At 38.8% G+C, this 24,413-nt stretch overlaps 1 protein-coding gene across 2 annotated transcripts in view; it reads right to left on the bottom strand.

The window, feature by feature from the left end:
• LOC120523421 (potassium voltage-gated channel subfamily KQT member 1-like) overlaps positions 1–23,564 on the bottom strand; it is a 754,760-nt gene extending 731,196 nt beyond the window's left edge. The window contains exons 1-2 of one of the 2 annotated variants that reach the window (XM_039744727.1): positions 23,163–23,564; positions 15,696–16,197 (exon numbers count right to left, since the gene is read on the bottom strand). In XM_039744727.1, the coding sequence (XP_039600661.1) occupies positions 15,696–16,084 (389 nt within the window). In that variant the 5' untranslated portion in view covers positions 16,085–16,197; positions 23,163–23,564. The remainder of the gene's footprint in view (positions 1–15,695; positions 16,198–23,162) is intronic. The other variant, XM_039744719.1, reaches the window with a different exon arrangement.
• Between the last annotated feature and the right edge of the window lie 849 nt (positions 23,565–24,413).

Here is a 24,413-nt window from a genome sequence, read left to right as displayed (position 1 = left end):
AGTGTCTCCTAGTGGCCCCCATGGTATCCAGCAGGGCGCTGTGCATAAAGTCTCCAATGTCCATGATGCCCTGCTAGTCTTTGAGGCACCTTCATACTGCAGGGAGGGCTCCACCAGTCAGCTTGGGGGGTATTGGCCGGGATGAACGGCCGGCCATACACCACAATACATATAAATAATTCAATAAAATATCTAGGCCTGCTAGTGCTCAGAATCATGTATGTGTGTATAGTAAGGGACTTTTCTCATATACTGTACATACCTTGTTAGTCTAAGATTCTCATACCGCTGTGTTATTAAAATGTGTTATTAAATGCGTCTTGGATTATGCCTTAAATATCCCCATTCACTCACTTACTTATTATCCTGCTGAATTTACTTCCATTTAATCTCATGGAATTCTTACAATAAAGTCATTGGTCCTTTCCAAAAAAAAGACACTACAGGAGGTCTCACTCCGTTTCTCTCTACCATGTCCTATTCTAATTGTCACAGTTCAAGAGATGCAACGAGCGTGATGAGCGTGTTGTTACACAACAAGAAAATTACTTGTTTCAAGTTTTTGAATTCTTCTTTTTCTTTATATTCTGCCACAACTCCATGTAAATTTGATTTCACTTAAGACAAAATGCATTACTTTGAGACTTATATTTTGTACTTTTCCATCTACATATTTGTCTAAAAGAATGTATTATCACCTTTGCAGTATTCTTACCTGCAACATGGTAACATTAAATTTTTTCTTTTTTTTTTTTGCGTTTTATTAAAATCAAATAACATTCCATAATAGCAAGTCAAGTTTAACAAAACTAAGTTCGAAACAAATCAACCCCCTCCCATTAGAAAGAGACCTAGGCCAGCAGAGTAAAACTTTAAACAAGTTAAAAAAAATAAATAAATTAATAAATGAATAAAAATAAATAGAATAAGAAAGAGGGAAGAGAATCTGCTTCCTCATTTTTAAACGCTTATTCTAAGATATTATTGATCACATCCTGCCAGGTTTTGAAAACATTTTGTACAGACCCTCTAAGTGAGAATTAGATTTTTTTCCAATTTCAAATAGTATATAACATCAGTTACCCACTGACTTAAAAGAGGTGGGTTAGGATTCTTCCAGTTGAGCAAGACAAGTCTACGTGCCAATAGTGTAGTAAAGGCGATTCATTCAAATGTTTAAAAGCATTGCTGCATTATGGCCTAACATTGTTAGACACTTTTTGTTTTTGTTTTTTTAAATAGGTAAGCTTAACTGAAACATTCATTACTTAGAAAACATACAAAATAATATTTGATGATGGAAAGAAAAAAAATTATTCAATAACCCATAACTCACTACGTTATAAATTCATGAAAATTTATAAATTATAAAATGACCAGTATCTGCACTCCTGACTTCATGTACCCCATTTAATACTCCATTTTAAAATTTCAGTACTGTAAACACAACTTTGAAGCATTTCCAGGTAATTCCGACATGTTTATTTACCTTATTATTACCCTCAAAATTATCTTTAAAAAATAGTGAGCCACAACTGCTAAAGACCAATCTGGTTCAGGAATACCTGCTAGGGATTCAAATTTTGATAAGATTTCACAATTAAAAATCCACCCCTCTTGTTCATTCAATAACCATTTATCATTAAGAAGTAACAGTCTATTTAATAACTGAGAATAAAGGGAATATTTCCCAGAAAACAATTTTCATTAAGTATTATTTATGAAAGATTTTATTTGAACTGTTAAGTAAAAATATGTCATCCTATTGAAATGCCTTTTATTAATGCTCTCATGAGTCTAGTATGTGCATAGCCTGTTAACTGTTAGGCAAACAACCAAGAACTTCCACACAAATTGCACCAGTGTGGTTGGTTATGCTCAGATAGGATCTCATCATATTTAATCTGCAGTTTACTCCAGCTAGAAGTATATAAAACAAACATGCCACCAAGACCTAGTTCAAAGGAGCAAATGAATTAGCAGCCATAATATTTTGTACATTGTCATGAACATATGCAAACACATTAGTCTATAAACCCACACATGCACACAGCAGCAATAAGCTTCTTGGTAAGGCTGTCAGGTTTATATATGCTGGAAAAATCGGAGTTTGAAGTACAGAGCTTTTTCCATCTGTCAGCCTTCTTCTATGTAGTAGAAAATTATTGTGTCTTGTCTCTCTGGCATTAGTGCTGACCAAAAGCTCTGTAAAATGTTCCTTTATACTGTGGTGTAACAGTACCTCTAAACTGAAAGTTTTACCCTGACTCAATATAAATAATTAGCTGTCAAAAGCCTTTCCAATCAATCATGTTGACAGAAAACACGTTCTACATGTTTTTACATATCATCTGTGGAAGTTCATCTAAATTCAGATGTTTTTTTCTTGCCAGTGATGTAATCTAATATGTAAGGTTGCTACAGCGTAAACTTGGAAGTGGCAAACTTGTTAGTATGTAGTAATGCACTGTTAATGTGTTGTATTGCTAATTCAACACAGTATAACATAGTGTATAGTCACTGTTTTGTTCAAAATGTTCCCAAACCAAGCTAAGTTTACTACACTTTCTTTTTGCTGAAGGTATCTCATATGTTTCTTGAAGTAAAGTGATCCAATGTGTTTCAGAAATACAGCCTTATTTGGATCAAAAGCTAGTTAATGGAAACGTGGCTACTTGTTGACATTCCTAATTGCTTTGCCTCAATCATACTAATTATGGGATATTCTATCCTGTTTTCCAGATGCAATCATTGAAATCTGTCTCTAGAGGTCATTGGTTTCCCAGGACGCCTGAATCGTCAGCGATCTTTAAAGAGCCAGGTCTGCATTAAAAGTGCCTGCGCAGTTCCAGACCATTAAATCCTGCATCTACCAGGTCAGAGGTTTGCAAATAGCTTCCTTCCAATCCCCACCACCAGATATACAGGTCATGTGAATCCTGGCTGGAACATTGCCTGTATGAAATTAGAACATTCTCCCATGTCTGTGTGGATTTTTCCACAGATACAATTTAAACTAATATGTGCATGTGCAGTAACTCTCAATTAGCCCAGTATGAGCAAGTGTGAATATGTATAGGAGCGAGTACTACAATGGTTTAATACGACATCAGGGTTGGTTTCTGTGTTGCATCTACTTCTGCAAGTACTGCCAGCAGCTTCCCATGAACCTGAACATGATAAGCCGGTAGAAAAATTAACCAGTTGTGGTAAAGCACATTAAGGGGTCTGTGGCAGTGTGAATGTTTTCAGTTAAAACAGTGCACTTGTGCTCAAAGTGTAGGTGTATGTACACAAAGTAGTGTGGATGAATAGCCCCAGGGTGTTGATGAGGGAATTGGCTGAGCATGTGCAACTATGCCCACTTTTGTGCCTGGGTAGGATATACAGTACAAAAAATAAAAATATAAGGATCGAAGGAAAAGTAGGGAAAAGTAAGATGAAGAAAGAGAGCTCAGAGGTTAAAGGAAAGGAAAATAAGAGAGAAGTCAGGATGAGGCAGAGCCAGTGTGACAGAGAGCAGGAAAGCAATCAGGTAGTGCCCCAGTTTGGTACTAGCAGACAGTGCTCATGGGGTAGGGCACTCCTGCTGAGCATCCAGGATTCTGTATCATTCCCATGGAGTGCCAAGGGACAGCAGCGGGAGAAGTGAGCAGGACTCGCGGGACTACCCACTAAATGTCGAGAGACAGCAGCAAGGACACAAGCCAGTTAGACGGTAGACTGCGCTTGTTGAAAGGTGGCTTAGAGGGAGGGTGGGTTAGAGACAGGGGCATGGTTTTGAATGGATGACCCGAGGCTCAGGATGGTTTTCATGGATAGGTCCCGATTTTGTTTTAACCTGTGGATCTTAACCTAGTGCCTTGGATTATTTAGTTATTGTACTATTTATGAGATTTTAACACCGACATGAAGTATGTTTTTATTATGGATTACTTACTAACTTACTTATTTATGAAGAAACTGCACTGCACTTCTGTTTTGAACACTGGACTTTGTGAAAATAAAGGCACTGCCCACTTTTGCACCACATGTTGTTGTATGTGTGTGTGTGTGTGTTGTCACTGCCCAGCCTATCCTCATTTTCATGACTATGTCCGGGTTCAAGAGAATGATACCTGCTATGGGCAACAAAAGAATCACACCAATAAGCATATACATGCATGTACAGTATGTATGTACAAGTATATTGTATTTTGCACACTATAAAATGAAGATCTGTTTGTATTTCAGTATTATGTTTTGTGTAACATCTCTTAAATTTTAACAATGCTGTATATGTGATTAGTAAATAGCGCACTGGACTTATAAGAGGAAGTGCTTTTTATTGTGATATGCCCTGCAATAACCTATCCAGGGGTAGTTCAAGTCTTACAACCTAATGCCATTGGAATAAGTTCCAATCCTCTCCATCTCAGCATTGGCCTAAGTAGGCTTGAGAATATTATGTTAAGGTGTGAATCTGTTATAGTACTAACTTGAGAGATGCTATAAATAAAAACACTTGTGCAATCTGAGTTGAACTTTAGGACAAATAATCAGACATGTATATGCTGTGCAGCCCAAAAGGAAAGCATGACGCAGGAGACACGGCAGCTAATAAGAGTCCTTGGCTTGTATTGCTTTGTTTGTTTTATTTACTTTTTCCACGTGCTTTGAAGTAAACCAGGTGCTATAGTAAAACTATTACAGATGCCGCAACAAAAGGAAAACTGTTTAAAGAAATAAATAGAGTCAAACAATGGTTGAACATGGTCCAGCTACATGTTCATCAAAAGACTCTTGTCAAGGTCAAAATTTACGTAAGATTAATTTATTTTAAGTCCAGACAGCAGTTTACCTCCACATCAACAAAATCAACATTGTCAGGCTTAATGTTGCACTGCATTAAACACAGAGGTTTCCTTTTGTGCTAAAGTTATTAAAACCAGCATAAAAAGAAAGAACTTGATGCCCCTGAAGTTGGGAAAGTAGCAGGTTTTCCTTAAGAGTTGAATTCCAAGCAAACATCGATCAATCCACACATAGTCTGGTAGGTTAACCAGTTTTGGACCAAATCAATAGGCTACATTTTTCCAGCTTTGATATATCCTGCCACAATCTCTCCATCTTCACACTGCTCTTTGAGATGGCTAGACCAGTAAAACCTGTCTCTCCCTGGTATAGTCTTCCCTGTGCAATGAAAAAGCCCAACTTTAGTTTTTAAATTTACCAGGGTTTCCACAAAGGCTTTCACCCTATGATACTTGAACCTGTGACAAAGTACTCCCTATTGTTGTTATTAGCATTCCAAAATGAGCTTCACAATAGTTATAATCAGTGGTCAGATGACAAGCAAAAGTGGTTAGAGAGAACTCAGTAAACAAAATGATGTCAAAACAAAACAATACTAATAATTCTTTTGTTTTGTTCAAAATAGTATTGTGCAATACAACAGTAAGACCAGTTGTTGTGTATTAACATCATTTATAAAAACAACGTGATGACATAAGACACCTTGATGCTGCTGGCTCACATGATTAGCAGTGCCATTTGCTGTCATCAACTAAATGATTGCACCCATAAAAGCATCAAATGACCAGAAAAAAGTACAAACTGAACAAAATAGCAGCACAGTGACATCGCAAGAACAAAATTTGAAAATTAAATAAACAGAAAGATGGCAATGTTTGCAATACTTAACCAAATCCCAATGTAAACAAACTATGAGCAAGGAGATTAAGAATATTGATGATAAACATGCAAGAAAATATTAACTATACACAATAAATAAAATTAACAATAATTGTTAATTTCATTATCTGTTGTTATTATACAGCTGTTATTTGTTTATCGGACATAGACAAGTAAGAATTTCATTGTACTATGCACACACATTAATAAATTTGAATTTGAATCTAAAAGAATATTGCTGTTGACTGGGTGCTTTCTTCTGTCATTGGTTGCAACGAAGGAAAAAACTACACCAGATGTAACCCTCATGTGGATTCATCTTATACCTGCTAATGTATCAAAAGCACTTTGGGTACACTCACACCATGCCTGATGAATTTCTGATCCTACAGTAGCAGAACACTTAAGTTGCAACCTATATTAGTCACAATCTTTCACACAGTTTCACAATGATCATGCTCCAGGAATTCTATTCCTTTTCAATCATTTTACATTGTTAGTTTTAATAATTTGTGACTACCAATCACCTACTTTCTAAAACTGCCAGGTGAACACATATAAAAGTTGCAACTGCCAAGCCTAATTTAGAATATCAGCAGGCAGTGCAGAGGACCTGGTTTAACTCCCACCTCTAATGCACCATATGATTGTGACTAAGTTAACTGGCCTTTGGATGAATTGTACATAAAGAATGTATGTAAACTATCATACTAATTGTGAGGTTAAAATGATCTTGAAAAAAGGAGTTAGTCAAATGTACAGAACTAATATAATTGGACATAACTTTACAAACCTGCTCAATTCAGTTCCGAGATGTGTGCGTTAAGGTAATTGCAGATTCTATATTGGCCTGTTGTGAGCGGACCCAGAAATGGACTGATGCGCTACAAAAGTACTAATTCCTGATATACAAACAATGCTGCCAACATGTCGGCACTGGTTTCCTATGACCCTAAAGTGGATTAAGAGGGTTATGCAAAAATTATGTTACCACAATAAGAAAAAAAAATAATAAATGAATTGGACGTTGTGTGACAAAAGCTTTTGACCAAGTCACTAATTTAAGAGTCCAAGTGGCACCATTGACATTAACTTGCCTGACCTCATAGTGGTCACAGCAGAGTGTAAGTCACCTCTTCAGCTCATGATACAGCAGCGTGTTATATTGATATTCATGAAACAAAATACAGTACTGCCAATACAAAATGTGACCTGGTATCATTTATTGTGTGATGGTGCCACATAACTGGAAAACAATGCCAAGGAAAATGAAAACGTGCTTTGGCGGAAAATTAGAACTAAGGTATGACGTGCCTAACTGACTGCACTTTGGTTCACAACAAATATACCTGTATATCATTGTACGTGAAAGTGGGTTGGACTGTAGGTTAAGTGTTTCATACACAAATTTAATTTAGTGAGTCACATAATTGTATGCAGTGGTGCATTTCTACGCAGTGATATGCTGGAGAGTCAGCATAAAGAAGATGGACACCTCATGCCTCAACTGGTGAGGACAGCAGGCCCTATTGTAGGCACGGAGCTGGACAGTTTGACATCCGTGGCAGAGCAACGGGCGCTGAGCAGGCTTCTGTCAATCATGGAGAATCCACTGCATCCACTGAACAGGATCATCTCCAGACAGAGGAGCAGCTTCAGCAACAGACTTCTGTCACTGTCCTGCTCCACTGACAGACTGAGGAGACCCCACACTATGTGACTCTTCAATTCCACCCGGGGGGGTAAACATAATACAAAGTTATTGTCCGTTATACCTGCATTTTTATCACTCTTTAATTTAATATTGTTTTTTATCAGTATGCTGCTGCTGAAGTATGTGAATTTCCCCTTGGGATTAATAAAGTATCTATCTATCTATCTAACTGGAGGAGTATGGTGAATTGTAAGATTTTTTTCCAGAAAAGCACCACTGCATTCATAGGCTTATTTTCACACTGAACTTTACTGTGACCCCCAAAGCACAAACTTATCATTGCTCTTATGGTATACTAAAGTGCTACTAAGAGAAGCAAGCTGCAGTTATGGCAGCTTTTATTAACCACGGAGGACAAAACAATACTGATATACCTTCCACTGGTAGCAATTCAGAAATATAGGTAGATCAGAGCAAGGAGGGATTACAGAGCAGTGAATCTTGTATTGTTCTCAACAGCAGTCCTCTAGAATGGTGGAAAGAAAAAGCAGCCAAATTGTCAATGCTTTCTTTTCTGGTCAAATCATAGGCCTGTCCCTGTCTGTGCCCAGTAAGCAAGTGTTTTCAACTGCAGTAGTATTGTCACAGCAAAGATGTTGCAGCTTTATGTACTGTACTTTTTTTTGTAAAAGAAAAATGAGAACTGACACTCTCGTTTTCCAAAAAAAGGAAACAAGTTCTTTACAGATGTGGCCAGGAAACAAAAGCTATTGGATTAGAGGGGGAAAAAAAAGAAAGCCACTGTTGCAACAAAATTTAATGTTAACTCGTAAAACAAAAGGATCATTTTAAATTTTATTGGTTTTGTGCTATAGTATATAGTTTTATAGGGTCCTTATTCTCATGTATACATAGTCTATATATATAATTCACTAAGGCAAGACAACCATGGAAAGCACGCCAGAAGAGGCGTGGATTTACTAAGCTGCCGACAAGTGAGACACCTATGGCGCACGCAGGAAAGAGCCACGCCCACCAACTCCAAGACCATTGGATACGACGACAACTCGCAGGGCCACGCCCACCAACTCAGGCAGCGACGACACAGAAAAAATGGCGTCATTTATATTCGTCTGTCGTAGAGGCCACATGTAGTGCAGGTCAGGTTAATGTCATGTGCATTGACTGTTCATAGAGGCATGTTTCTCGTGGAGGTGAATCGCCATATGCAGCGTGTGAAACGGTTTGCAAGGGGTATCTCATGGGATCCTTAAAACAATCCTTTACAACTGAGGTTGAAGCACAATGAAGTAAGCAGTCTTTAAAAACCAACTTTTCGGTTATGATGCATGACCGCGTGCACCATAGCAAACTGTTTTACACGCTACATACAGCTATTCGCTTCCGCGACAAACATGCGTCTTCTTAGATGCTCCTGCAGTAACACGGAAGACGTTTTCCTGCCCACCAACGCTCCTTTTTCACCGGCCGGCGTCTACCCTCGCTCTCTAGGCATTCACACTGCCTGCCCATTTGCCCGGACGCAAAAACTCACCGACCACCCAGTTAGTCCCTTTCGTCTGTGGTAAGAGTCCACATGCACGTCTGAGCCACGTGGCGTTTGTTATGCCACGGGTTCACTATTGTGTTGTATTTTGCTCTCTCCAGAGTTCCATCTTTTCATTCACTTAATGTTATATTCTCACACCAACCCGTTTTAGACATCCGTGTCTTTCCAGAAGTGTTTAGCATTCAATAAATAATTATGCATGACATTGACCGTGTGTCTACCCAGCACAGACAGGCATGGGTAAGCCGTTGAACCCCATTCGGGCTGCAAGCCGTGAAATTCCCACTAAATGTGACTCATACACTCCTACTCATTACGTCCCTACCCTTTGTGCACACCCCCCTCCTACCATGTTCGGGTATCTTGGTGGATTATATATAGAAAAGCAGCCAAAACCGAGGGGTATCCCATGGGGTCCTTAAAACATTCCTTTACAATTGAGGTTAAAACACAATGAAGTAGGCAGTCTTTAAAAAAAAGAGGTTTCGGTTACGATGCATGCCTGCGTGCACCATAGCAAACTGTTTTACACGCTACATGCAGCAATTCGCTTCAGCGACAAACATGCGTCTTCTTAGATGCTCCTGCACTTTGTTCACACCCCCCTCCCACCTCGCTACTACCATGATCTGGCGTCTTGGTGGATTATATATAGAAAGGCAGCCAAAACCGCACAGAGCAATGAAAAGTTCCATCTTTTCATTCTCATTCTGTTGTATCCTCAAACCCTTCCTTTTTAGACAACTGTATCTTTCCAGAAGTGTTCAACCATCATTAAATAGTTATGCGGCGTTTGTTATGCCGCGGGTTCACTATTGTGTTGTATTTTGCTCTCTCCAGAGTTCCATCTTTTCATTCACTTACTGTTGTATTCTCACACCAACCCGTTTTAGACAACCGTGTCTTTCCAGAAGTGTTTAGCATTCAATAAATAGTTATGCATGACATTGAGCGTGTGTCGACCCGGCGTGGGTAAGCCGTTGAACCCCATTCGGGCTGCAAACTAAGTCCCACTAAGTGCGACTCCTACTCTCCTACTGGTTGCGTCCCAACCCTTTGTACACACCCCCCTTCCATCTTGCTAATACCGTGGTCGGGTGTCTTGGTGAATTATATATAGAAAAGCAGCCAGATCCGCACAGAGCAATGAAAAGTCTACGTCACTCACAGGTACATCTGGACTATGTAAAGACGGCGACTTGACGAGTTGGAGGTGGGCACATGTGCGGGCAGTGCATACTGAACGAGAAATCAGCAGACTAGCATGACGGACGGACCTGAATGGACGTCATTCTCCTTTCCTCCCGTTCCACACTCCGCGCCGTGCACCCCATCCCTCCGTCTGGCAGGAGAAGGCGAGGACGGTGCGCCAGTTTTCAGTCACTTCAGACGATTGTGTGTTGGTTCGTTCCGTGCAATGTTACAATGTTGCTTTTCTTGCTGATTTATTACATTACCGATTTTTCAAATGTTAATTTTCTCCCTGTGCTTAAAAATCATTAAAAAACTGGACTGATTATGTGGCGTATGGTACGCCGCGGGTTAGCTAGTATAATGTAATTTTACTGCACAGCAAATATTTTATGTTAATATTTTACATTATTTTAAAGAAACAGCTTACAAAAACTTAGGTTACACCTTGTGTGTTTGAACACTGATTTGAAATCGTTTTGCAGTCTTTTGATTTAAGAATACATAATAAGAAACAAACACAATGCATTCCTTTTTTGAAAATATATGGTTGGAAATACTGTGTCATGAAGTCTAAATTGCAATATGAATTACATCTTAAGATAAAGGGTATTGTCTACTGCCTAGTATGGAAGTTTAACAATTCCTTTGCACTTTGATGGTCAAGGAACTGCATGACATAATAGCACCATTATTTCAAGCACACATTTGTATATACAGTATTCAAACAGGGAAGCGGCACTACTGTAGCACTAGAAGAAAACCATGGATGGGGTACCAACTCACTATGGGTGTCAGGACTGAGGAAATAAAACATTGATTCCTGTGCTGTTTTTATGTGCGTTTACTTTTTAGTTCTTGTAGATGGAAATCAAATCATCAACATTTTGTAAAGTTGGTTAGTAAGACCACCATGAAGGCCATTTATTTAAGGTCAAACTGCTTAATTACAGGAGTCTGAGCTTCAACAAAATCCTTCTTTTATTTTAAACAAATACTTTCGTGATTGAATAATCTCTCGAATCTTTGATTTTTAGCAACTTCGACTTTGGTTTTATTTTCCGAGTTTGATTGCTGAGTTCTGTCCTTTAGTTTATTAGCCACTGCAATTGTCAGCTTACTCTGTGTTAGCAGCCCTTAAAAATCTCAGCCACTTAGTTTTTTTTTTTTTAATTCAGGAACATGCGCACACCCACACTCATTCATCCATGGCCAATTTAGAGACGTCAAATACATCTCTCTTTATAATCTCCAAATTGCTTACTATGACATCAGCATTTCCACTGGTAAAAATGATTACTCACAAATGTTTTAATTCACACAACGTTTACAGCTAATCCATTACAAGAGTGATCTGTTGTATTCCTCTCACATGGCCTGGAAACTACAATCTTTGTGCTGTCCTTTGCATTTTTTAGCTTGACTTTATGATGCGCACAGCCTTAAGAGTCAAGAAGATGACTTAATTGCAGCATTCAGACAAGTCACAGACTAGTGCATTCAAACCCCACAGACATGAAGAGTGTTTTTAGAAACAAGGGGGTGGCTTCTGGTGAAAGGGCTCTATTAGCCAAGCGACATCAAGGCATGTAAAACTAAACAAGGCAAAGAACAATAATTACTGAACACTGACTTTGGATAGGGATTTTATAGCAGGAGGCTTAACACATAAACGCTAAATGCCTTTATCTCATAGTTCTCCTTGTTTGCACAAAGGGGAACTTGGACTGCCTTTCAGCACAGGATATAACAAAACTGAGACAAAAAAAAAAAAAGTAAGTGGACCAACTCACTCAATGCATATACTTAAAGTAGTTTGCTGTGTACTTGTGACAAACAAAACTTTTCCTGGACTTAAACCCACAACCTTCAAATTATAGACCTCCAACAGAGTGGAAAAACAAATGGCTCAGCTTGCTGATACTTGAGCCTTGGAGGATATTATCTTTCTTCTCCGATACCCCCTAAGCCTGTCTTCTTTCACCTGGAATGTGTTAAACTTTCTCTCAAAATGTAGACAAAGAGCACCACACTTTTAGGCAAGATCAGTATGTGTTTATCAGCAAAGGATGAAAACACAGTTTTCAAATCTTCTTATATAATACTCAACCGTGGCCATCCGTTTGCCTGTCCAGGATTTTAAATCACCTGTAGCTCGCAAACCATTTGACCTGCTGACCTGAAATTTGGTACGCATATACTATGTGATGTCTACTATCCACTTTTGGGGTGGTGATTGACCTCCAAGGTTATTCCTTTTTATTTTAATTTTATTGTAGAATCAACTCTCGGCAACAGCTGGCCGTGCGGCGCATGCATACGGGCGACGTTCTCATTCTCTACCCCCTTCACCATCACTTCCTCTACCTCTTCATATCTTAAGTCTTCAGTCTGCCTCAAGAATGATTTAAGTGCCACCTTAAGTGAAAAATTAAGGAAAATGTACTAAGTAATTGCAACTCAAACACTGACTTAATCAGTTTTAACACAAAAAGATGCTGACGAAACAAGAGAAGAAGCGGGCCACTAGGGTGGAGAAAAGAAGAGCTGCTCAGGAAGCAGCAAGCGCATCAACCTCTGAGCAAACGAATGCTAAACGTACAGAGAAAGAGGATGAAAACTAGGAATGTTCAAGTCGTGTATTCACTGCACCTTATCGTGCAGTGTGCCGTTACTGGTAATAATAAGCAGAATCATAAAATCAATACAATATTCAACAGGGAGCCAGTGAAGTATGGAAGGGGTTAAGCAAAGCAAATTTAATTTAAAAGATTAAGCATATTTAAGAATGTTATGATAAATTACTTTATTTCTAGTTGTTCTAGTAGATGCTGACGAAAGAAGAGAAGAAGCGGGCCGCTAGGATGGTGAACAGAAGAGCTGCTCAGGAAGCAGTAAGAGCATCTACCTCTGAGCAAACGAATGGTAAATTTACAGAGAAAAAGCATGTAAACAAGGAATGCTCAAGTCAAATGTATTTACTGCACATTATCGTGCAGTACGCCGTTACTGGTGTAGTATATTCTGAAACTCACATTTAAAAAAAGGTAGTCAACACAATTCAAGTAACAGAAAGTAAAAATTAAGGTAGAATTTTTCTATATTTTTCTTTTTTTACAATTCTCCCTGAATGCACCATAAGGCATCTTTTGCTGACTGAGAATGCAGCAATCCATCTAGACAAACTCCCTTCATAATACCCAAAGAACCAACTTTAATGTCTTCTATAAACCCTGGAACAGGAATTTAAGAAACTAGGACTTCTGTCTCAAAGTATCACTAATATTTCATACTAACCAGTCAACATTCTAAAGCTGTCCACAGATGCATACCTAACATGAGATCAATAAAAGCTACTCTTTCCTTCTCGTCAACCCTGGTCCAGTTCATCTTCAGTAATCAAAATGGACTTGATATTCATTTCTTTTTGCCTTATTAACCCATGAGGTGTGACCTCCTGACACCATTAAAGCTGGTTGCACATTACATGACTTCAAGACTGACCAGATGTCAAACCTGACAACAGCAGTTGCTGATCTCATTACCTGAGGATGTCAGATTACATGACCAGCCATTGCACGACAAATTTCACAACTCTGTGATAAACTTTCAGCGCTGTTTCATATTTCTAAATTATTGCAAGTTTGTTCCTTTTTCTGACAACCATGTGTTGTCTGAAAGAGTCGGTGTTGTACAAATGCTTTCCAGGTATGGCAAGTGCAGGAGCAATCTCTACATGTTTTTTTCCATTCTGTACGTAAAACACAACACAACAGACAGATTAGCCCCTCTGCTGTTTATGAGGTCCAAAACACCATCGTTCCTTATTCCTTGTAGCTCCATTATATGCATTGTACTTCCAGATGAGCAATCACTGGTTCTTGAAAAGATTGCCCCTGCGACAGAAGACAAAAATCAAACCAGTTCGAGTTTGTCGGGGAAAGTTGCTGGGTATGTCAGACTACACAACTGATAGTCACAGGAACATGCTGCAACAGACTCTGACAAGCTAAGATTAATGTACATTAAGTCTACAACTGAAAATCACTGGAAAAATGATGAGATACTGTACCATGGTCCTACATCATGCACGTTTCATGCCACATCTGTAACTTTTGATCCCTTGACTGAACTTACTTAATGTTTTAGTGGGTTATATGATGCTTTGGATGCAGTGCAGAAACAAAACCTAGATAGAACACCAATTTGTTAGAACAAAAACTAGTACAAAGTCCAAAAGTTATCCATATGCTTTCTGACCAGGTTAATGGAAACTTTAGGATTTAATTTATTCTAAAACACAGTGTTTCTATTCATAAGGCTAATACATTACAAATATTACAAATACAGTATACAAAACTAAAAAAACTGAAGACAAAAAAAAATTTTGGTTTGTGCAATATAAAAATATTCTCACACACACTCACTTTCTTATTATGTATTACTGTATTACATACAGTTTTTAACTGGAACAACTCGTACATCTCAAATGCAAGTACACTGAGGAAAATCCACATGGATAAAAAACACAGACACCACACAAATAATGACAGCTGGGAAAAACCTGCAGCCTCTGTGTCCATGCAAGACGAGTACTGTGCACAGATGAAGGAAAGGCACCAGGAGCTAAATACTACTGCAACAGCAACAGAAATCTTGAAACGTATTTGAGATATCTAAAAATGCATGGAAAGGTATTTGGAGAAATCTGGAAATATATATGAAACACTTAGAATAATGGTTAAGGCTTTGGACTTCAGACCCAAAAAACAGAAATCTACTACAGATTAAATACTTGTGCAAGTTCACACTAACCATTAACTTAAACTTGTTTCTCAGCACCTTTCAATTAGCACTCCATAAATGAAGGAGTTTGTACAAAGCAGAACCAATCTAAAAGTATTAAAAAAAAGTTCATATGAACACAATGAGAACATGCAAACCTCCCAACTGAGAATCTAAAGGAGGCCCAAGGGCAGCTCCCAATGCAGCATTATGGTACCATGCACTTAAACTATACTTGAACTTGCTATATGCAGTACTTTTTAAAGGCACCTGTAATATGAACCATGCAAGCACTCACACTGCTTCCTTTTACATCATAAAAGTTAAAAATAAAAGCAAAAACACGGCTGCCAAAGTAGCCTCTTTATGTTTTATAGGACTGTCACTAAAGAAAGTAAATGCTAAAAACAGAATGAGAAATAAATCCATAATCAATGATGAATCCATTAGCATCACCAAACACAGTAAAAATGTTTTCCCACACACATTTTTTGTACACAATATTTTAATGTTCCACTAAACCTTTCTTCCCCTTTTGTAGGGTGTATCTCCCAATGTTCTAAAAATCTGCATTTAATTAAGCTAAATTACACCACACAGCAGACGGATTACTTCCTGAACACTGGCAAAAACACATTTTTTTAAGACCTAATTGGGGAAACATTTGGCCAAGGGTATATATAGTTAGCATATTACCCAAAGCTCCACTACAAGTGAGCCAGCGATAACCAATGATAGAAGAGGAGATTTGAAGAATAGAATAACCACTGAGAAACTTAAATTCAACATCATACAAGGCATACAAGGAGCTGTTTTACTTACACAGTGAAGTGGTAAATGAAACATTTCCAGCCTGTTGGCCTCTCCAGAAAGTTGTACACACGTCCTTGGATATTGCTCCGAGTGAACATGGGTCGCTTGCCACTATAGATGGAAACCCTGGGGTCCAGGTTGAGTCCTGGGTGATGTGGCACTGGGTGTGAAACAACAGTATCCACGGTGACATCTTCCTCTAGATGGATTGCAGGGCCTGTTTGCCCGTCTTGGGGCCGAGCCTCATTGCCTCCACCACCGCCACCCGCGATCGGTTCATACTGCTTGGTCACTGCATTATCTGCCATCTCCAACATGGAATGCCGCCTGCTCGGAGGAGTCTTTTTAGATCTGAACCAGTTCCATCGGCTTTTTTTCTCTGAATTAGGGGATGCCATGTCCAAGTTGTAGTGTGTGTAGGGAAATGGAAAGAGAGAGAAACAATAAAAGCAGATTTGCAGTGACAGACAGACCAACCACTGCGTTGGGATTTCCCACAAACTGTATTCACCTGTGCAAGAGAAAAAGAAACACATGAGTGGCTTTAATAGTGTGATAATTCAAACCTTGGCATAAAGCTTCCCTACTTTTACAAACCTTCTTGTTTTCCAAGCAGCTACATTAAATCATTAATTTTCATAACAAGCTTCATCCTAACTAAGAAAGCAAGGAAGCTGGAGCCCATCCCAGAAAGCAGAGGCAATTCCTGAAAAGGAGGCAAGTTCAACATAGGTCCCAACAAATGTTTTCTTTTTAATTGTGGTCTAATAACAGTGGACGTAATAAAAATATGATATGATTTTACATAAAAGAGGAGACCATTCACCCACATTAACTTGTCTGATTAGCTACATGACAAAATGCCCTAATCTCTTACTTTATTTACTTTTTTTTTAGGTGTTCAAGGATTCTGTTTTATCTACCACCAATTAATTTTTGTACCAACTTTCAAAACAGCACACAGTCACTCATTTTTCTTTAGATCAGTTCAATTCAGGAATATTAGTTAATCCAAAATGTAAATCTTTGGCAAGTGCTTAAAAAAGGATTTAATCTGTGTGCTACATTGAATCATTTTCTGATTGAGATATATGCACAAAATGTATATGCTGGACCATATTAACCTGGTAAGGGACACAGACCAAATAAATGACCGACTTAATCATATAAATTAACTCAATGTTAAAAGGTAATTCACCGTTTCTGAAATCCAGTTTATTCATCCCTTTGATGGGCTGGTAACCCATCCAAGGCAGTTTCCAGCCTTGTGTACAGTGCTTGTGAAACGGGTTCTTAACTCATCTGAATTGGACAAGCAAGTTAGAAGATGAGTAAACAAATAAGAGTTTACTAATCCAAGTAAATGTATCTTAAAGAATTTGTACTATTAATCCCTTCGCTTATATGTAAATAGATACACATTATTAACATATTTCAAGCTCTAGTTGGACAAGGACTCAAAACTTTGTTTAAGCAGGTCCAGAAAAATGAAGGATGAAAGAATGGAGAGAAAAATTAATGAACACAGAAAAAAAGGGAGTAGAGAAACCACAGAAGAAAAATCCATCCATTTGTTAAACAAACAAACTATGGTGTTCATCCTAATGTCAACAGATGCAAGGTCTGAACCAACCCCAAATGGGCACAACTTCACACAAACCACCTACATGATCAACTCTAAGCTGAACCTTGCAAAGAGCTCTGAAACACTAGTCCGATAGGTACCACCCACCGATATTGAAATGGGCACAAACACATATTATATTTCACTCTCTGTATATACTGTATTGTATATATGATAAAACACTAAGGTTTGTGTATCCAGTCCTTCTAAGCAATCCAATTGGTCAGCTTCAAGTTGGTGATGCAACAAAAGAGGAATTGCGAGAGTGAGACGCTCAAGGAGGAGTAAAGGTATATGAGGCGTGCTGAGAGAGTAACCTGCAAACAGGCAAATATAAATCCAGACGTAAGGTGAGAAAAGTGTCTCAAAAATAATGGCAAAGTCTGAGAAGCAGGCCTTATGGAAATACGCACGGATCAGTGGTCAAGAGAGTTTCAGACACATACAGAAACAAGGAAATGTGGTGAAAGTACACATAAGGCAAGAGAGCAAATAACTTTTTAATTATTCTATTATCGATCTTCGACATGTACCATGACTGGTGTGTGTGTATAATATCCAATGTCTGTCTGTCTGCTTTTCATGAGAGAACTAATTAACTGATTTAGATCGGGTTTCTTTCTATAATCTGTTTGAACATTGTGGTTGATTTTGCAACTTGCTTCATCGCGTTATCATAGTTCGGTTGCGGCACCAATTTATTTGCGCGAATCTGAAAGACAGGCTGCGGGTCGAGGGGAGAAGGACTGGAACCTCAGGAGTAAGGAGCCGGACGAAGCCACCCTCACTCACGCACCAGCCTCTATTCGAGTCACTCTACCTCTCTCCACTTGTTGGAGCGTACCTTGCCTCCGCTTAGCTAGCGCTACCTGTTTGTTCTGCACACATTATCATCTAGAGATCATTAAACAGTAACGTTTGACGTTATTGATAGAGAGAGATCTCAGATATGTGTGTTTTAGAGGGTAGCTGCTCATTGGCGGAAATATCACAGCCACGTGCTCTTCTCCATACGCAAAGGACGCTCTCCTGTCACAGCTGAACATGATCAGATACAGTGCCAATGTTTGACATTGGAGCGTATCTACCTTCCGCTTGGCTAGAGATACCCTGCTGACTTTTTACATTTTTGACAAAAAGATCACAGCTACATTATCGACCTGATAGCAAAACCAAAAATATTGTATATCAAGAGGCCCTCGAATACAAAAGCTATCAATATAAATTCTTCTCAATACAATTATTACTTTTTTATATCTAGTAAAAAGAGGTTCATAAATGTATGATGTGAACAAAACAGATGAACTTATCACTGAAGCATTAAGCCTTTTTTTAGTAAATGGGTATTTCACTATGCATATATATTATCAGATGCATAGGAAAGGCATTATATCTTAAGGGAAAGATGTTGAGGTACGTTGACCTCTGCCCCTTCTCTTTTGGTCCTTCCAGTGTAAAACAATGAAGCATGGAAAGCAGTCATTATTTTGTGGACCAGAAGCCCAGAGTGAACAACTGGTTTGTATCGCTCTTAATATTAAATATTTCCAGCCTCCAGCCAGTTAAGGTTAATAAACATGGTACACAGCTGATACCCCAATCCTCTGCAGTTTCACTAAAAATTTTTTTTGCTCTCCATCTTAGTATACTTTATATATATATATATTTTCATGCACACAATCATTAGGTGTATCTCATGGGTGTGGGTTGAACCTAAAACAAAAGAACAACAACAACAACATTTATTTATATAGCACATTTACATACAAACAGTAGCTCAAGGTGCTTTACATATTAAAGAATAGAAAAATGAAAGATTATAAAACAAACAAAACAAAATAAATCAACATTAATTAACATCAAATAAGAGTAAGGTTCAATGGCCAGGGGGGACAGAAAAAACAAAAAAAAGAAAGGTTTTACACTGGTGTTACACTGCCACGAATACAGAAGTGGAAAGAACTGCTAGCTCCACACCTTCTGCTTCGTCATCTCTTTAAAAGCCTACACAAAAGAACTCCTTGTTCACTTTTGACCGGACGTCCAATCAAGATGAATGCATTCCCTCACAAAATCATCAGCACTTACATACATATATACATACACATATAAATCTTTTATTTATTTATATATATATATATATATATATATATATATATATATATATATATATATATATAAACATCTATGTGTGGAGGTGTGTGGGTCTGTCGGTCTGGTCTGGAAGGGTGAGGCTACAGCATGAAGCTCAAAGAGCTGGCAAGCCAGCCCCAAGTTTATGAGTTGGAAGAAGAAAAAAGTACAAGGCTACAGCATGAAGCTGAAAGAAAGTGACTCCGTCGCCAAAGTGAAACCACCAAGGAAAGACAAATGAAACCACTGATTCTGCATTATAATTTTTTTTCTAACGACTTCAATGGTTATAAACACATATGTACACACAAACACAATATATATATATATATATACACAAACTGTATACACATATACACATGTACATAAACAAATATATATTTACATACACAGAGATGCTCATATTATATATCTGTAACTTTCCATCTATATAACACACAGGCATGCACACACCCAAGCTTTCAAAAATTCCTCTCACTCCATTAATTAACCCTATACCATTTCAGGGATTTAGACTGAGGATGCCCCTTTAATCCAATCAAAATATTTCCAGCAAACACATTTCATAATATGATTTCACATTGTATATACTTCCATTAATATAATTTATATTTTCTAAACTTTTGCAGGCATTTACAATATAGAGCAGTGTACAATTTTAAAAATGTTGTCTATTTTCCAGCATGGAACTGTAAATTTTTTTGCAACCGGCAATCTGCAGAAACCTGCCAACACAGACTTTCTTTTAACTTGTTAAATATAGAACTGATTTTAGCACAGTTATTTATTCATACTTGATCAACACACATTGATTACTATTTAAAAAAAGAAGAAAATACCCATTCCATTATGTCAACTTTAATTACCCCATACAGGGTACTTGGGAGTCAGAAACTATATTGTCAGGAGCTAATGCTGAATCGGGTGCATTGCTAACGAAATGGAAAACCATCCATTCACTTTCTGTTCTTAATTTTTCCAGAACAGTGTTGTGGACAACCATAACCAAAAACCAGCATCAGGTCAAAAGAATAAATTAACACTGAAACGGACTATTTGTTTCTCACAAGGCAATACATAAAATCAAACATAAGATAACTTTCTCAGACTAACTCTTAATCCAAGTTTGTGTCTTTGTGAGGAGTCAGTAGTGCTCTGTCTCAAAGCAGGAACCAACCCTGGAAAGGATGCCAGTCAATGACTAGAATTATAAACAAATCTTTTCCATTGCAGGATTTCAGCAAACTAGAGAGTATACCCTATTGCCAATCGATGGAAGGTCTGAACCAACCCCAAATGGGTAAAACTTCAAACAAGCCACCTTTCACTGGGATAATGTAACATCACCAATTAACCTAACACATCACTTGGGAAGGCATAGGAAAAAATGAAAATTCTGTTGGACTTGGTAGGAACATGCAAAATCTACACTGGCAGTGATGACGTCACAAAATGAACTGAAGTCCCTGGGGAAACATGATTATAGAATAAACATTATATAAAGTACTGGCAGTATTATAACATAGCCGACTAAGGTCTTGCTCACAATGATCCGATATCCTGTATTATGTGAGTTGAGAAAAAAAAATGGATGGATGAAGAGGTGGAGGAATGAAGCTAGTTCTTGCCACATCTGAAAGCATCAGTTATGCACCAGTTAAAAAATATTTTACCATTAGCTTTACAGCTACACATTGAAAAAAAAAAAACTTATCAATGTTTTCCCACACAACATACTGTATATCTCTAATGAAAAAGGATCCACTTCTGTTACCTAATACGTTTTTCATTTGAATCCACTAATTACTGTTATTAAGTTCTTTCAGTTTTCAAACCTGATACTTTGTTATTAACACATTGCTCTGTACATCAGGTACTTGCTGTTATGAATGTTGCATTTATAAAAATTCTCAATGGGAAAGATTTAATGTCATGTTCATGGGATAGTTATGGAGTAGTTGCTCATTTCTGTATGATTTTTTTAAATGGGTGTAGGATCTGCTTTAACTGCTGGTAACCCAAGAAGTGAAGTAGGCAAATTAAAGATTTTTGAGGTTCAAATATCGACTGAATGAATGAATGCCATCTTGTTAGGGCTAAGACGGGCCCGCCAGTCCACTGCTGGGCACAGTTACATGGGACAATTTAGTGTTACAACTCACCTGGTACATTATATGTAGAAAGACTGAATGAGTGATTTTCTTCTTCTTCTACTTCTACTAAAGTTTTTCCCACTTTCACATGAGACTGCTTGAACAGCCTCTTCCATTCTCATCTGTTGTACACTTCCTGTCCACTTCTTCTCCCTTAGATATCTTTAAACACAGTCCCATCCACTTTCTATTGGGTCATCTTCTTCTCCTCAGTCTAGGCACCTCCATTTTCATGGTTCTTCTTCCCACATTGTTTACCTCTCCTCTCATGATATGCCCAAACCACTTTAACCTTCTTTCTTGTATTTTCTTAGAGATTTCCTAATTTTAATTGCACCTCTGATTCTGTCATTCCTGACTTTAATCAATTTTTGTTATTCCTCACATTTATCTCAACATCGTCATTTCTAACCGTCCATGTTTCTGATCCATACAACAATAATGGCCACACCACTATTTTATACACTTTACCTTTCAGTCTTCCAGATTTTTCAGTCAAATAGCACTCCCAATACCCTTTTCTAATTTTTCCCAACCATTCGACACTTTATTTCTTGTTCTAGTTCTCCATCCTCCATTATCATTGATCCAAGCGATCTGAACTTTTGCACTCTTTTAAACCTTTCTCCCTGAAAGTTAACTTCTCCATTAGGTTCTTGTTCCTTAAACTTTTCAATATGCTGTCTTTTTCTTACTAATCTTAAGGCTCCACAGCTCTTCTCCACTGGTTGGTTTCCATTTCAAAACATTCCTAGTGGTTCCACATTGTGCAATGTCATCTGCAAATAGTAGGCACCAGGGAATGAGTGAGTGAGTAAAAGATTGTAAGTTTGGTTACTTGTGCTCTTGTACTAAACTTAAAAAGTTAAGAAATAAAGTTTGGATGTGATTATTAAATTTACCTCACTTATTGCGTATTGTGATAACGTCGGATGTCCTCTGACCGTATCCTGTTTGTCAGCTACAAAAGGCGCTATATGACATAAACCCTTGAATATGCTGTAGGTGGCTCTGTCTACCTCGGCCTCGTGTGACTCAAACCCCCATTCGGTTAGACGGAGTCGGACTCGTGAAACGGGAGCAGAGATAGGAAGATGTGTTAAATCCCCATCGTATCTCGACAGTACTGGATATTGATCGTCGGTGCTAGTCCTCAATTCACCTTTTCCAAGTTATTTTCCATCTGTACCTTGGGTGATTACGGAAGGACATTGTCACACATCGCAAGCACGCAAATCCCGGCGGTGCCAGGCTTTTACCACTTAATGTTGATGGAGCGGCACTAGGACCCTGCCCGGCCAATTCTCTCCATTTAACCAAAGAAATGCCACTCACTCTTCACACTCACGAGTTATTTTTCTCCCCTTGTATGAATCACGTACCGCAGCAATAGTTTTGAAAGAAGCACAACAGCAACTTAACGAGTGCAAAGAAAGTAGGCTGCGGAGCCTAAGAAAAGTGCGCCGGTGTTGCCCTCTCCTCTCTTCTGTCTGCCTGGAGCACGCGAGGCTGGAGAGGGAGAAACAGCAGCAGCTCAAACTTGTAAACTCAAACAAGTTGACTTACCTAGGCTGCCGTGCAATTGGCGTACCGATGCCTCCTTTAGTCCAGGTCGCTTTGCGGAGGAGAAACGGACAAAGCGTTTACGAAGGAGTAGGTGTGGGAAAAGGAGTCACGCTGAGCATGCGGGGCACCGCGCGCGGAATGAAGTGAAGTGAAGCGCTGCGCTAAGCCGAGTGTGTTTTGACTGCCGCGAGGCTGCGTTTCCTCTCACAAAAGCCATTGGTCACAGAGGAAAAGGCAGGGAGGGCGTGACAAGCGGCAATTTTCTAAGTAGAGCTCCTTCAATTACAACGGCGGCGTATACGCGGCGGATCGGAGACACGGGATATGAGCGATTTCCCGGGAATGTCGTACATTATTCACCCAGTGCGTTTCAAATATTATCCGGTCAACACTTCAAGGACACCAAAGTGCTTCTTTCAACACGACATGTCTTTTTCAAGTCACCGCGCGGGGTCAAATTTCCATTTTCGGACTAATTCAAGAGTCGCCTAGGCAGGACCCTACAAATATACTGATATTGAGCCAGTGTGGACAAATATATTGTCCATATGTTGGCAGCCAACGATGGCTCAACTGGGACTTGCACATCGGGGGAACATTAGCCCCAAAACACTGTCCCAGTGTGGGCATACAGACAGAGACCCAGATTTGGGCATGAACCGGAAAAAAGTCCATCTCTCTAGTTTATATACCAGCGTGTCCAGGGCACCTGGACCCAATCCCAGCAAGCAATGGGTGGGTGCAGGCAGGACCAAGTCTTGGGCAGGGCATTCGGCCATCATAGGGTGAGCCAATTTAGCACCACCAGTTTACCTAACCTTAATGATTTTGGACTGTGGGAGGAAACCAGAGCACCCGTAGGAATCCAACATAGACATGGGGAGGACATGCAAACTCCACCCAGTGAGGGCCAAGGATGTGAACCCTGGCCTCATTACTGTAAGGCAGTGTTACTCACAGTATTCATTTATTGTATTTATGGAGCAATTTTCACATGATATGTACAAAGTGCTTTCCAACAACAGAACAAAATGTCATAAAAAAGAAGAAAAGTAAAATAAAGAGCCATTACAATATTTCATATAAAATTGGATAAAAAAACATACTGTATGACAACATTAAAAAGTGGGAAACTTTGGGGTAATGATTACATTGACCAGCATTACCAAACCTTCACTGGGGTCAATGAAGGACTTACTGAATTGGTACTGCCAGCCATTAGCCCACTAGAGAATTTTGCCAAGGTGCCCC

This window comes from Polypterus senegalus, chromosome 1, assembly GCF_016835505.1.
Source record: "Polypterus senegalus isolate Bchr_013 chromosome 1, ASM1683550v1, whole genome shotgun sequence".
In the NCBI taxonomy this organism is placed as follows: domain Eukaryota; kingdom Metazoa; phylum Chordata; class Cladistia; order Polypteriformes; family Polypteridae; genus Polypterus; species Polypterus senegalus.
The sequence above is the reverse complement of the archived record's forward strand: the minus strand, read 5'-3'. Positions and strand labels throughout refer to the sequence as shown.